This window comes from Geotrypetes seraphini, chromosome 5, assembly GCF_902459505.1.
Source record: "Geotrypetes seraphini chromosome 5, aGeoSer1.1, whole genome shotgun sequence".
NCBI classification, from domain to species: Eukaryota; Metazoa; Chordata; class Amphibia; order Gymnophiona; family Dermophiidae; genus Geotrypetes; species Geotrypetes seraphini.
The window spans coordinates 213,611,140-213,626,971 of NC_047088.1; the positions used below are offsets into that span (position 1 = coordinate 213,611,140).

Consider the following 15,832-nt stretch of genomic DNA (forward strand, 5'->3'; position numbering starts at 1 on the left):
TAAACACACTATACAGACACGGGGGAAACAGCAAACTAAAATGCTTGATTGTATGTGGTCCACCAGGCAATAAACAGCTGACAGATTCATCAACCTGTAAATCATGGAGCTGTAAGTTGGAACTATAATATGAGCCCCACTGTGTGTTAAACTGAGGAAGCACTGCAGGAGAGCTATTGCTTTCTTTTGAGTTGCAGAAGAGATGAGGGAGTGTGGGTAGAACAAATATAATATTGGCATGTTAATATAGGAAATATGCCTCAAGCTTAGATCTGCCCATTTGCCCAGGATTTAGAGCAGCATATCGTAAACTAATGTGCCACAGCAGATTCCAGGTGTGCCCCGAGACACTGGCAAGGAGGAGAGGTGCCAGCTGTTTTCTTAGAAGACATGCCTCTCGCAGCGAGAGGCACGTCCTGTAGGCAGTCAGCTTGTGCCGACAACTCTCCTCCTTCGCCAGCTTCTCTCCTCCTCTCCCCGCACCTCCCCTCCTCCAGGATCCCCCCCCCCCCCCGCCGGTGACATGACAGGTTTAGGGTCACGGCCGGAGGGCCCCTGCGCACGCGCGGACATCGATGTCTGCACATTTCCGGATGCAACTATTTTGTAAAGTGCCTGCAAGAATAGTCAGAACACTCCAGACAGGCCCATATGCCTCCCATGCAAATAGAATGTTGGGAATTATCAGGAAAGGAATGGAAAACAAAGATGAAATTGTTATAATGCCCTTGTATTGCTCTATGGTACAGCTGCACCTCAAAGACTGTGTGCAGTTCTGGTTGCTAGATCTCAAAAATGATACAGTGAAATTAGAAAAGGTACAGATAAGGGCGATAAAAATGGAAAAAAGGGATGGCACAACTTCCCTACGAGGAAAAGCTAAGGAGGCGAGGGCTCTTCAGCTTGGAAAAGAGATGCCTCAGGGATGATTATGATAGAGGTCTGAGTGGAGTGGAAAGGGTAGATGTGATTCACTAGTTCACTCTTGACGAAAACACTAGGATTAGGGGGCACGTGATGAAGCTTGATTTAAAACAATAGGAGAAAATATTTCTTTGCACATGAGAGAAGTTAAGTACACCATTACATATGCAGCTGCCATTTAATGCCAATTATTGATAGCTATCATCAATTATGTGCCAAGTTAGTGCCATTTAATTATATTACTGGTCCTGCTCTATAACCACACACCCAATTTGTAGGCGCCATGTATAGAATTGGGGGGTATAAACACATAGGGCCATATTGTATATATATTTCCAAAAGAATTGGAGTCAACTGGAACAGTTCTATGCAGTAAAAGGCATACGCCATATAAAGAATCACACTTAGCTGCAATATGTACTATTAACATATCTGGAACCAGGGACATTAGATCATCTACTTTATTATTGTCCCTTCATCAAGTTATTTTGGAATTCAATCTAGACTCAAGTAAACTCTTTATTGGAAAACCATGTTGCGCTTTCCTATGATACTGTTTTATTTGGAATGGCTATGAGGAAGAAGAGTCAAATATCGTCACATAATAATAAACTTTTATTAGTTATGAAAGGGGTTGCCATTCAACATATTACCAATAATTGGAAAAATCACAAGAATCTTAACTACACATTCTGGTGGAATTCGTTATGCCATATTTTTAAGATGGAAAGAGCAATAGTGGTACAAAAAGGGACATATAATAACTTTGTAAAGATACGGGGGCCATTGGAAAAGTATTGTGATGAATAGACATCATTTCTTTTCTGTTCCTTTTCTTTTGCATTCTTAGTTTTATCTAGCACACTCAAGGGGGAGGGTGGATTTGGGATGTAATTTAATACGATATGTTATAATATGTTGTATAATATAATATATTCGATTTTATTTGAGAATGTGATGAAGGGTGGGTGGATGGGGATTTTACACTATTAGATTTTATGTGTTAGATATTATAGTGCTATATGGAAATTACTTTTATGATATATTTTTGTGATATTACTTTTATGATATATTTTGTTTGATTTGAAAATGAATAAAGATTGTTATAAACATATCGGTGCTCCTATTAAGGCAAAGGAAGACCAAGCCTAAATGTCTGCGCCTAAGCTGTGCATACATAGAGTATATTCTATAACAGTGTGCCTAACTTTTAGGAATATCCACAATATGCCCATGTTCCTCTCCTGGCCAAGCCCCCTTTTCAGATTCACACACATGCAGTTGTTTTTTAATGTGCCTACCAGGCTGTGTGTGTAAGTTTTAATTAGTGGCAATTAGCATCACTTATGAGGTGCTAAATACCAATTATCAGCGCCAGAAGGCTGATTGGGCGGTATAAGAAATTTTAAATACACTTGAAACTTGAACGTGTGCGTGCAAATTGGTTGTGCACACCAATTTGCACACACAACTTATGGTGCCAAATGCAGAATTTGGGTATAATGCACACTCTTTCTTGATAGAGTGTGCATGGCACTATTACATATGCACACTCTATCAGAAGAGTGCACACTATCAGGCTCATAATAGATGTCCAAAAAGCATCCTAAATCGGCACTTGGACGTCCTAATCGCCAGAGCGTCCAAGCGCCGATAATTGAAACTGTCTTTCTGGACGTTTAGTGAGGTGTCCCAGCCTCTGTGAGATGGACGTGAGATGGACGTGGCGAAGGTGGGCTTTGGGTGTTCCCAAGTGGGGGTTAGACATAGACATCTTGCAGTGATAATCAAACATTTTGCAAGACATCCTGGACGGAACTTAGACCTGTTTTAGAAGTGTCTAAGTGCCACAAAGGTGCCCAAACAGACCAGATGACCACTGCATGCATCAAGGTAAGACATCCCCACTCCCCCAGTGCTAACTGACCCCCTTCCACCACCACACAAAAATGAGAACAAAAAGGTATATACCTGTCTCTAAAACAGGAGCATCTGGTATGGGGAAGCCTAGTAGAACTGCACACAAGTATCTTAAGTAGCCCGGTGGGCGGGCTAATGAACCATAGAGAGGAGGACCCAGACCCATATGCCACTCTAACCACTACATTTATGGTGGAAACTGTGAGCCCACCACAATCCTACTATACTGACATATAGATGCCACCTGCAGCCATAAGGGCTATTGGGGTGGTAGACAGGTGGGTATAGTAGGTTTTGGGGTAGTTTGGGAGGGCTCATCGTAAATTATAAGGGGGTATGGTGAGATGTACACATGACACCCTTTATGTAAAGTTCACAGCAGTGCCCTCTTAGGTGCCCCACTGCTTTATTAGCATTTCTATATGGCCTGTTCATTACAATGCTGGGCCCTCCCACAACCAAATGATCTAGATTTGGACATTTTCAAATTGGATGTTTCTGTGGTCGCAAATAGAGAGTAAAGTTAGACATCCTGGCAGCCAAGACATCCAAGTAGATGATTTTTTTTTTTAAGGGTTTTGAAAATGGATGTTTTTCCATCCCCCCTCCCACCCCAACTTTGGACATCTTACAGAAAATGTCCAAGTCGGACTTAGACGTCCTTTTCAAAAATGGCCCTTCACGTGACACAGCAGGCCATGGAATTGCTTGGTCAATGCCAACAGGTTAATGGTGGCCCAAGACCAAGTAGCAAAGCCATAGAGCTGCTGGAGGAGAGATATTCAAACAACAATGTTACTAGCTTAGGTGCTTATGTAGATTATTTTATTTATCTAATTATATATTTATGTATTTGGATTTAACTGACATCTTTTTCAATAGTAACTCAGTGAGTTACACACAGGTACATTAGGCATTTTCCTATCCCCAGAGAGCTTACAATCTAAAAAGGCAATTCTATAAGCTGGTGCCTAAAATTAGACAGCAACAGTGCATCTAGTTTGTAAAATACAAGCATTTTTTTGAGTGTAAGTGCTAGGCACAATTGTCAGAGGGCATACAAGTTGGCATATATGTTTACCAAAAATACTAGGACTAGGGGGCATGCGATGAATCTACTAAGTAGCAGATTTAAAACAGACTGAAGAAAATATTTCTTCACACAACATGTAATTAGACTCTGGAATTTGTTTCCAGAGAATATGGTGAAATCTGTTATCTTAGCAGGGTTTATTTATTTATTCAATTTTCTATTCTGTTCTCTCAGGGGAGCTCAGAATGGTTTACATGAATTAATTCAGGTACTCAAGCATTTTTCTCTGTCTGGCCTGGCAGGCTCACAATCTATCTAATGTACCTGGGGCAATGAGGGGATTATGTGACTTGCCCAGGGTCACAAGGAGCAGCGTTAGTTTGAACCCACAACCTCAGGGTGCTGAGGCTGTGGCTTTAACCTAACAGAGAAGTCCATAGGTCATTATTGAGATGGCTTGGGGAAAATCCACTGTTTCTTCCTAGGGTAAATAGCATAAAATCTGTTTTACTACTTGGGATCTAGCTAGGTACTTGGAACCTGGGTTGGGTACATAACATAAGAATTGCCGCTGCTGGGTCAGACCAGTGCTCCATCGTGCCAAGCAGTCCGCTCCCGCGGCAGCCCTTAGGTCAAAGACCAGTGCCCTAACTCAGTCTAGCCTTACCTGCGTACGTTCTGGTTCAGCAGGAATTTGTCTAACTTTGTCTTGAATCCCTGGAGGGTGTTTTCCCCTACAACAGCCTCCGTAAGAGTGTTACAGATTTCTACCATTCTCTGGGTGAAGAAGAACTTCCTTACGTTTGTACAGAATCTATCCCCTTTTAACTTTAGAGAGTGCCCTCTTGTTCTCTCGACCTTGGAGCGGGTGAACAACCTGGCTTTATCTACTAAGTCTATTTCCTTCATTATCTTGAATGTTTCTATCATGTTCTCCCTCTTTTCAAGGGAGAAGAGGCTCAGAGGCAGGACAGGATTAATTCGTCGAGGGCCCCTAGGCACACAAGTACACTGGGCCCCCTGCCCCACCCCACCCCACCATGCGCCCAGGCGGAAACAGGAAGCTGCATCAGAGGGAAGCTTTGGGCAAGCAGCACCGCTTGTACAATTACAGTTCCTGTTGCCTTTCTTACTCACGTTGCTTGCTTGTCTTACTTTCCGTCGATGGGGGGGGGGGGCCCACGTTGCCGATCGGGGTGGGGCCCATGTTGCCAATTGATGCTGGAGGGGCCCATCGCCGTTTGGAAAAAACAATGTTAATGCCCTCCTTCATCGGGCTCTCCTGACCATTTCGGGCCCTAGGCATGTGCCTACTGAGCCTAATGGTTAATCCTGCCCTGCCCAGAGGCACTGTACGGCAACTCCTCCAGCCCTTTAACCTTTTTAGTCGCTCTTCTCTGGACCCTTTTGAGTAATACTATGTCCATTTTCATGTATGGCGACCAGTGCTGGACGTAGTTTTCCAGGTGATGGCATACCATGGCCCGGTACAGTGGCATGATGACCTTCTCCAATCTGTTTGTGATCCCCTTCTTAATCATTCTTAGCATTCTGTTTGCCCTTTTTGCTGCCGCCACTCAGGTCCTTTCCGACTGCCCTTCCTTCTGCCGCCTTGCTCTCTGCCCTGTTTTTCTGCTCTCCGCCCCAAACTCCTGCTTTCAGCCCCGATCTCCTGCCTGCACCAAACTCCTGCAGCCACAACTCTCCCGCCTGCCCCATCTCCTGCTGCACTGAGCTCCTGCAGCCCTGAATCTCCTGCCTGCCCCGATATCCTGCCTGCCCCCGAACTCCTGAAACCCCGACTCTCCCACCTGCCCTGATTTCCTGCTGCCCCAAACTCCTGCAGCCCCGACTCTCCCACCCTTCCCCACAGTGCAAGCCTGTGGTTTTAACCCGCTGGCTTAAAGCGGGTTAAAACCACGAGCTTGCAAAAAAAAAACAAAAACAAAAGATTCCTACTGAAAGCATGCACAAACCATCTATAAGCAAAGAAGATGGTCTGCGCATGCTCAAGGATCGCTCTCTAGCGATCCATGCGGTGGGTGGGGGGGGGCGTCAACGTTCATCCCCATTTGCTTGCAGGCCTTTACTGAATTCGTTGGCCTGCAAGCAATCATGCACAGATTGGACACGAAATCGGGGGTTAGTGAATCTAGCCCTTAATCAATGTCGATAATTGACAATCAGTACCTCATAATTGATGTAAATTGCACTTAATTGAACGTTAAGCACCTAATTTGATAAGTGTCTACCACTTTGAGGTAGGCATCTAGTCCAAGGTGCTTATCGCAAAGTAAGCATGGTTAAGGGAGAGATAGACCACATTTTTGAATGGTGTCTTAAAGGTCTTCCGAAGCAGCTGTCGCGAAACGCGTCAGGACCCAAAGCCTATATTACAAGTTCTTACAAGCACAAGATAAGTTTTTTGTATTCATTGAGCTTTGCCGTTAGTAAAATCCTGTGCAATGATTGAAGTGTGAAGCCACAGCATTTAACAACTGGGCTTGTCCCAATGTTTGGTCTGAAAATTACACAAATTCTGAGCACGGTTTGGTATTAGTGATAAGAGCTGTCTTACATATTTTTGGGATATTTAATGTGCCACTTCAGTTTTTTGTGATTGAAATAAGTGGACAGACTAAACGAATCATGGGTGTTTTTCTGCCTTCATCTGCTCTTATGATGCTCATCTAAAAGAGCTTGTTACATAACATGTATGTGCAAGAAAAGTCTAAATCCTGCTCATTCTGGTCTACTCCCATTACACAGAAAAAAAAAACCTGTTTTAATGTTACAGCTTTAAAAACCCCTTCCAGGCAGAGTCTGGCAACCATGAAAGGCTGTTTACTTGTTCCTTGCACTTTATATTATCTCTTTCTTTTTTTCTTTTTTGAATATGTTTATGGTTCCCCGTACTTTAAATCTGCTTTTTAGAAATATAACTATTAAAGGGTTAGACTATCTGTGATCAACAGAATTAAACAGAATCCAAAGACGTGACATGTTCCATTTGCATTCTCTTTAGCAGGAAAACATTGTCATTGTAGAAAGCATATGCAGTAACTAGATCAACCATGATTTCTTTGGCAGTCCACTGAAAGGAGTGGCAGTCTGCCCATCCCAGCAAGGTTCCTAATGCTGGCTGGAGTTGTCCTTTGGAGATTTGGGGAAATAGCATATGCAGGAAGACTTTACTCAGAGCAGTAACTGGGCGGGCAGATAGATTCAATATGGATTCATTTCCAAGATAATCTTTTAAACAGCAGAGACAGGGAGGGAAGGAAGGAGATATTTTGTGACACTGAGGAGATCATGTGATCTTCATCTTCATCTGCCAGTTAATGTGTTATTGTGGTAGATGATTCCTGGCATCAAACATTGACTTTGCACTGACTGAGCTAGCTACCTGATGCTGCTCTTTCTGCCATCACTATAAAACATGCAGACTTATTTTCCAGATTCTTGCTTGATTTTCGTCAAGAAAGAGTTCGCTGCCCTGGTGTGAGCAGCGTCTCGAACTTGCTGCCCCGTTGGCACTGGCTCTCGTTCTGATGCCACTTCCCAGTCATGGGACCTGGAAGTGACGTCGGATGGGAGCGCCAAGGTCGGCGCAAGGAGCAGGCTGGAGCTACTGTTCGCGCCGGCAAAGAGCTGGAGATACAGTGAGGGTGAATTGAAGGCGCTCGTGTGACGGGAGAGAAGTGGGAAGGAACGGGGGGAGGCAGAGAGAAGGAGAGGTGCCGGTGCCCCCACCAAGACGGCACCTGGGGTGGTCTGTCCCCCCCTTACTACGCCACTGAGTGTACACAAGCATATTCTCAATATGAAGTGTAGCAAATAAAGAGGCACACCAATACCATGGTTTGGATGCCGATCTCCCATATCAAAGTTCCCATCCCTGTTTTTTATTCTTCTCCTTCCCCTTGTGCTTCCCAGTGTTCTACATATACCCTTTCATCTCTCATTGCTCTCAGCTCCCTAACTCTCTCTTAAAGCGCCCTCTTTCTTTTACCCCACCCTCTCTCTGCCTCTCTGATTTTCCTCTGTGGCTCTCTGCCCTCCCCTATTCCTCTCTCTATTTCTTTCTCTCCCCTCCTCCTATGTCTTTCTGTTCCTCTCTTCTCCATCCCTAATGCCCCACTATCCTTTTCCCTTCCCTTTTCAACCTCCTCATAAGTACTGGGCATGTCTATTACCCATGACTCCACCCTTCCCTCCCTGCAGTTGCAAAAAAAAATGCATGGAGGCTGGGCTGTGCAGAAATGGCCTTGTGGGTAGGGTTACCATATGGCTCCAGAAAAAGGAGGACAGATTGAGGTATCCGGGTTTTACTTCCATTGAAAGCACTGGAAGTAAAATCCGGATGTCCTCTTTTTTTCTGGAGCCATATGGTTACTCTACTTGTGGGAGCTAATTGCTTTCTCTACTATAAATGCTGCTGCTTACACCGAGAAGAGTAGGAAGCCCCAACCCACTAAAGGAGCAGGAAAAGGAAGACCAGGTCCAGGCCTCTCTCCCACTATCAGCAACATATGGAAGGGACCCAGTCCATCAAAACACAGAAACAGCTTGCCCTCACATCTGCTTACTGTTTCCATGGCTGCTCCTTCCCTTTCTTTGTTATCCTTCTTAAAAATTAATGTGTCCGCTGCAAAATGGGCCGGAAGAAGGTCCTCTGCTGTACCCAGAAGCGTAGCCAGGGGGAGCAAACCTTTTATAAAATAGGTATTGATGCAAGGCAGCAGGCCCAATTTGCATAGGCACCATTTCATTCAAATTCTGCTGGGGGGGAACAGCAGCTCCCTATGCACCCCACCTAGCTATACCTCTGACTGCACCCTGTTTGTCCTAGCCCCTTTAACCCCCCCAGGCTCCAGTGGGACACATCTGCATCACTGCTTGGATATAACAAATCTTCATACAAATATCAGATTTGTATGGAAAGGTCTCACATTTGGTTTATGTGATAATTAATATAGAAATTGTCATAAAGGTTAACAACTGGCCTGGCACAAACCTGTCTTCATGTGTTCTTCCGAGTTTGTGGCTTTCTAAGCTGGCTGTTTATCTTTAGCAATGATAATTAACTGAGAGTTCAAACTCCCCTAACTTCTTGCTTACTCCGTGCCCAGCAAGACAGTGGTCTAAAGCTTTCCTTACTGGGAGCTAGAGGGGAAGTTTCTAAGTGAAAAGGTCAATAAGATTATTATGGGCTGTGACAGCCCCTATGATCTGGAATGCTCTTCCTTTATACCTAAAAATGGAAAAAAAACTTAAAAATTTTTTAAAGCAATTTAAAGTGCTTTCTTTTTAAAGATGCTTTTAACTGATCTATTGTATTTTAGAGATTAACCTATACTTGGTTTTTTTTACATTTATTTTCCCAGTCCCTTTTGTGTTTACCTTAAATGTTCCTCACATTTTCTACATCAATTGTATTTCCCCCCCTTTCCCTATTTGTGTCCATGGGCCTATTGGTCCGTATTTACCTAGTATGTAATTGTTGTCAGTCTTGTAGTTTTCATAGAAAAGTATGTTTTAATTGTTATATTTTTGTTTAAATGTTATTTTAAACCTTGTACAACGCTTTGTAGTATCGAAAAAGCGTTTAATCAAAAAACTGAATAAACAATAAACATATATATTTTTTGAAATATACTAGTGAACTTATTTTGTCTGTAGAACCAGAACCTGGCGAGCTGTCAGGATGACTCACTGAAGTTTCTACTGAGCTCCCCTTGTCCCACCCACATGTGCAACTCCTGAAGCAGTACAGGGTGTGCAATACGAAATACATTCTAAACCTCGGGCTAAAAAGAACATGGAAGGCCTCCGGCTGGCAAGGAAGATGTAGTGAAACTGCATGACATGAAAGCAGGAACATTTTGTTCCTGCAACAGTCTGCAGCCTGCTATGGTCATTGCAAGAAGTGGCACACATTCCTCCCCTACACCTCTGCCCCTCCATATTTCTTAACATTCCTCTAAATAGCTAATCTGCTTTAAACTTTGTCTTGGATTTCAGGAGGGCCTTTACCCACGAAAGCTGGAAAAAAAAAAAAAAAGGCAACATTCTACAATCAGAAGGCAAATAAATGCTTTTGCTCAGTATTGTACTTTTTTTTAGGATAGCATAATCTAAACTTATTTATCTTGCACAAAAGATGAACTGATTGAAGCCTGAAAGTGACAGGTTTATGTGACTAGCCATTTTCCAGATGTGTTTGCCATGAGACACTGATGCAGTGGGTCAGACAGGGGTTGTTCTAGTGCAGGGGTGCACAGGTTCAGTCCTGGAGAGTTACCAGCTGGCCAGGTTTTCAGGATACCCTTAATGGATATGGTGAATTGTAACGTATGTATTTTAATTATGTATGTTATTATATTCCCCACTTTGGACAAAGGCAGGCTATAAATACATTTTCAATATAATACATTTTATGTTCCAACCACTTTTATTAAGCACTGCACTGTAATACAACCAGAGAAAAGAATAAAAACAAAACCAAAACTTACCCCCTTTTCTACAAAGCCGTGCTAGCGGCTGCCACGTGGCAACAGCCCCGAAGCCCTTTAAATCTCTATGGGCTTCGGGGCTGTTACCATGCTGCAGCTGCTAGTGTGGCTTTGTAGAAGAGGGGGTTAATTTTATAGACCGGGTCATCAACCAAAAGGAGCTCGATTCAGTTAACAGTAATGTAATATATAATACATAATACATAAACTTGGCAAAGAAAAGTAGACAGTTAGTTTCCAAAGTGTTTAGCAAACAAGAAGGTTTTCAGAGCTTTCCGGAATAAAGCAAAGGGACCTAAACTTCTTAGTGTAAGCGGTAAAGCATTCCAGAATTCGGTTAAACACAAAAGAATGACTAGGGGCTCCTTTTACGAAGGTGCGCTAGCGTTTTTAGCGCATGCACCGGATTAGCGTGTGCTATAGCACACACTAGCTGATAAACTACCGCCTGCTCAAGAGGAGGCGGTAGCGGTTAGCATGTGTGGCATTTTAGCACGCGCTATTCCGCACGTTAAGGCCCTAACACGCCTTCGTAAAAGGAGCCCTAAATCTCCTGAAGGTTCTGTTTTTACCACTGAGAGAGGGAAATGTAAGTTTTAATTTTTGAGAACTGGCAAGATGAGACCTATGCATATTCCAGTCTAAAGGAATCAAAGTGGTGAAAATGCCAAATAAGATCTTAAATGCAATACAAATGCACTTGAATTGAATTCTGAGATCACTGGGAGCCAATGTAATTCCTTGAGCAGAGGGGTTGCGTGCAGGGCAGGATTAATTCATCGAGGGCCCCTAGGCACGCAAGTACACTGGGCCCCCTGCCCCGCCCCACCCCACCATGCACCCAGGCGGAAACAGGAAGCTGCGTCAGAGGTAAGCTTTGAGCACGAAGCTCCGCTTGCACAATTACAGTTCCCATTGCTTGCTTGTCTTTCTTTCTGTCGATGAGGGGGGGCCGCGTTGCAGATCGGGGGGGCCCGCTTTGCCAATCGATGCTGGTGGGGCCCTTCGCCGTTGCTTGCTTGTCTTACTTTCCGTCGATGGGGGGGGGGGGCCCACGTTGCCGATCGGGGTGGGGCCCATGTTGCCAATTGATGCTGGAGGGGCCCATCGCCGTTTGGAAAAAACAATATTGATACCCTCCTTCATCGGGCCCCCCTGACCATTTCGGGCCCTAGGCACGTGCCTACGTGGCCTATTGGTTAATCCTGCCCTGGTTGCGTAATCAAATTTACTCTTAAAATAAGACAACGTACTGTGATAAAACAAAGATCCATATCTGTGCTACAATACAATACATTTTAATGCTGAGTCTGAAAGTCTCTTTTTTTTTTTTTTTTGCTTTCTCAGATTGCCCAGAACCTCCAAACATTCCTATGATAATTCTAGGGGTTTCTCTCGCTATCCTTCTTATTGGTTTTGTACTGCTGTGCATTTGGAAGTTGCTTGTTTCGTTTCATGATCGTAAAGAAGTTGCCAAATTTGAAGCAGAAAGATTAAAAGCCAAATGGGAAACGGTAAGTAATATATTTATAAATCAAGCTGTATTCTATGACTTGGAATTCATTCAGGGGCATAGCTGTCAATATGGATTACCATTAAGATGTTTATGCTTATTTTGGCTTGCTATCATGCTTTTCAAATTAAAAACAAGGCACTTTACAATAAAAACATAAAATTATGAAAATCAGAAAAGAACTACAAACTTGGTAAAACAGAAAAGAGACGTATGAGGCAAGCTGTTGCTGACTGAAAAAACATTAGCCATAAGCATCTACCAGAAAGTAGTACAGGAGCCCATGTAGCCACACACAGTCTTAGGTCTTACAGAAGCCCCACCCCTGCACAACTGTCCTTGATATCGTGAAGTTCATGTGAAACAAGAGGCTGGGCTTAAGCCCGTGCTCCAGCTCCGAGGGCACACACACTGCTTTCTGTTAAGATTTTGTTATGTCTGCTGCTGGTATTCCTAAGCAGTACAAGCAGACTGCAACAGCGGAGGTTGGCCTAAAAACAAGGGTGTGGGAAGATCTAGAGATGGGTTTTAGGAATCAACCTGTACTGATGATCTTTTGAGGAGGTACACTTCCTTCTTATCACCCCCCCCCCCCCCCTGTGATTTGTCAGGTAACTCTTCATTATTTGATAAATTCTGCTGGGGATGCTGGAAGGGGGTCCTTCCCCTCCCCCTCCCTCCTCCTATTGCCTATAGTGCCACCACCCCAGGCAACTCCTTCCCTTGCGACGCCGCTGGCTAGAAGTCACTTCTGAGTAATGGCCATGGCTCCCTCCACAGAATCTCCTGTCTCAAACTGACCCAGGAAGCAAAAGACCCAACATGGGGATCCAACCAAGGACCGACGCTGGGCTATCAGGCCAGTCTTCTTTATCCTAACCAATCCACAGCGGAAAATGCAAGTTCCTGGCGGCTGCTGTCAGCTAGGCCCTATGTATAAATCAGTTTGTGGCAGACAGATGCAGCAGCAAGCCAGGTGTCCTGAGAAGTCTTCCATTTCAGATTCAAATGCAGAGTGTGCCTGCTCTAGGATGATAAATCTTTTTCAGGTGCACACTTACCCAAATCAGGTTCACTGAGTCTACATAGCTTTGTCATGAGAGGGACACATCAGATCCTCAGCTTCATACTCATTTAAAAACAGGTCATACAGACAGATGAATAGGCTAATTTAGTTAAGCATAAGGTTACCATATTTTCTTCCACAAAACCCAGGACACATGACCCTGCCCTGTTCCACCCTAGCCCAACCTAGTTCCACCTCCAGCCCTGCCCAGTTCAGCCAACAGCCCCGCCCCCACACAGCCTCCTCTCTTCCCCGACAAGCTCCAGCAGTGTCTGGAGAGCCTGGAGCATGCGTAGATGTGATTGACGTCATCCGTGCATGCTCAATCGGCCCTCCAGATTTGGCCGGAACTTGTTGGGGCTTTCCAAAACCCCAAGCAGCTAGGTTTTGAAAAGTTCGTCCAGCAACCCGGACTGTCCTCTAAAAAGAGGGCATGTCTGGGTTTTCCCAGATGTCTGATTTTAAAAATCTTTATTTATTTTAAAACATACAGAAAGTGCATACAAAAATACAACAACTGGCACAATAAAACAGAACATAAGAATTTGCCACTGCTTGGTCAGACCAGTGGTCCATCGTGCCCAGCAGTCCGCTCCTGCGGTGGCCCCCACTGGCTGCACCCCTTTTTTGGGAGCTACGCCTATATTTACACATGCAAATTTAAATTAAATCAATTAGCACTAATAATTCTTTAAAGATGCCAATTGTCAGTATTAATTGGCTCGTTATTCAATTAAGTTATGCGCACAAGTCAAAGCGCCATATATAGAATCTGGGGGGATAAGTACATACTATATATGCCATAATTACCTATCACTTATATACATAATCGTTAGCACTCACTTTCTAGAATGATCCACAGCATGGGTTAAAAATGCTTTAAGAGGGCTGGCCCTTGTGATAAGCCCCCTAAGTCTGTAAACATTATCAGCCTCTTTTACAAAGCCGCGCTAGCAGCTGTGCTGTGTTAGCAGCCCCGAAGCCCATAGAGATTTAAAGGGCTTCAGGACTGTTGCCGCGCAGCTTTGTAAAAGTGGCCGTATGAGTAGATTCCAAAATAATTATCAGAGTTAAAGAAGTGAAATGCTTTAAAATGATGCAATGCTTAAAAGTTCTAATCAGGAGAAATACTTCTTTTAACGATTTGAATTTTTCTTTTTTAGGGAACAAATCCATTATATAAAGGCTCGATCACTACTTTTACAAATGTAACTTACAAACAGCAAGAAAAGCAAAAGGGTGACGCAATGGACACGTACTAGCACCCCACTGTATGAAGATACTGGCTTTTCTGACAAGAACTCTCATAGCACTATTTAAATATTGGTTTCTTAGGGTTATTTTTTTTATGAATGGTTGTTTAAGGATTGTGTTGTAGTTCAGAGACAATAACAGCATTTTATGCAAGTCAGACACTGTATTGAGGAAAAGTAAGGACAAAAAGATTGATTAGCTTCAAATGACACAGGGACAGAATTTGTCCCTGTCCCCTTCCCCACAGATAACCACAGGAAACCATCCCATATCATTCTTTAATGTCTATCAGTCCTTCTACACCAGCATGCCTTAATGCAAGGCTTGAGGGTCAGTGGCTGAGCCCTTTCATACTCTGATTCTTATGTGAGCCAAGTATAGGATAATGAAGCCATTGTGACATCACTGATGTGATTAGCTCTTAGGCATTGGTGGAATGAGGCATTATGACATCACAATATCTGCTCTGGATACCAGAGACTGTCATTCTTTAGCGTCTATCTCAACCTCAGTCCTTCTACACCAGCATTCCTTAATGCAAGGCTTGAGGGTCAGTGGCTGAGCCCATTCATGTTCTGATTCTTCCTTCTCCCCTTTAAAGAATGACATGGGGATGGTTTCCCGCAGTTAACCACGGGGACAGGGGCAGAGACAAATTCTGTCCCCGTATCATCTACACCAAATATAGCTGGCTCCAGGAAGCTGGTTCCTTTAAATAAGGTGCAAATTTTATTTGCGCTCTGCTTGTGAAAAGGGCCTCACAAAAATCATCAACTTTTGTGAAACAAACTTAACTATACTTATCACTGACAAGCTGATTTTCATGATTTTTCAGCTAGCAATTTTGCATAGGTATTGCAAACAGTTTTGCAAATGCAAAGTTCCTCTTATTAAACCAGGAAATAGCAAATGCAAAATTTAGCGAACATGGCTGCTAACTTTTGCCATTTTAACCTAAGAAGTCATGTTTGTGAGTCCATTTGCAGCTTTGAATGCCACTTACCCCTTCTTCTACAAAACCGCGCTAGCATTTTTTAGCGCAGAGAGCTGCACTGAATGGCCTGTGCTGCTTCCGATGCTCCTAGGAACTCAATGAGCTTCAGGAGCAGTGTGGGCCATTCAGTGCAGCTCTCTGCACTAAAAACCGCTAGCGCAGTTTCGTAGAAGAGGCGGTTAGTGTGTGAAGACCTCACCTACTGAAAGTTCTGTTTCACTAAGGCATCAATAATTACTAAAGGGCTTGTACAGAAATTTAACAATGCAGAAATGAATCAGATACACTCCCTGCATTATGTTACTGATATTCTGCACTAAGTTAACCTGTTTTGGGTTTTTTTTAACATATGTGTGTACCTTTTAGGGCTCCACAAATATTTTAAATGAGGAAATGCATGTGTATTCTCCCTTAATATATAAAAAAAGAGCTGCTTAGAGACCTACTGAGGCAGGTATGTAGAAAACTGATCACTTCAGATATATGCATTTAACTAAAGCACTTTTCCAAATCGAAGCTTAAGTAAGTTACAAATTTAGGTCATTGGGGTGGGCAGGGGAGGGTCATTGGGGTGGGCAGACTAGATGGGCCGCGGCCCTTATCTGCCGTCTTT

At 43.6% G+C, this 15,832-nt stretch overlaps 1 protein-coding gene across 3 annotated transcripts in view; it reads left to right on the forward strand.

Moving 5' to 3' along the window:
* Positions 1–14,554, forward strand: part of ITGB6 (integrin subunit beta 6) — a 183,896-nt gene extending 169,342 nt beyond the window's left edge. For all 3 annotated transcript variants that reach the window (XM_033946572.1, XM_033946570.1, XM_033946569.1), the window contains 2 exons: positions 11,740–11,906; positions 14,135–14,554. In XM_033946572.1, the coding sequence (XP_033802463.1) occupies positions 11,740–11,906; positions 14,135–14,233 (266 nt within the window). In that variant the 3' untranslated portion in view covers positions 14,234–14,554. The remainder of the gene's footprint in view (positions 1–11,739; positions 11,907–14,134) is intronic.
* Positions 14,555–15,832: the final 1,278 nt, after the last annotated feature.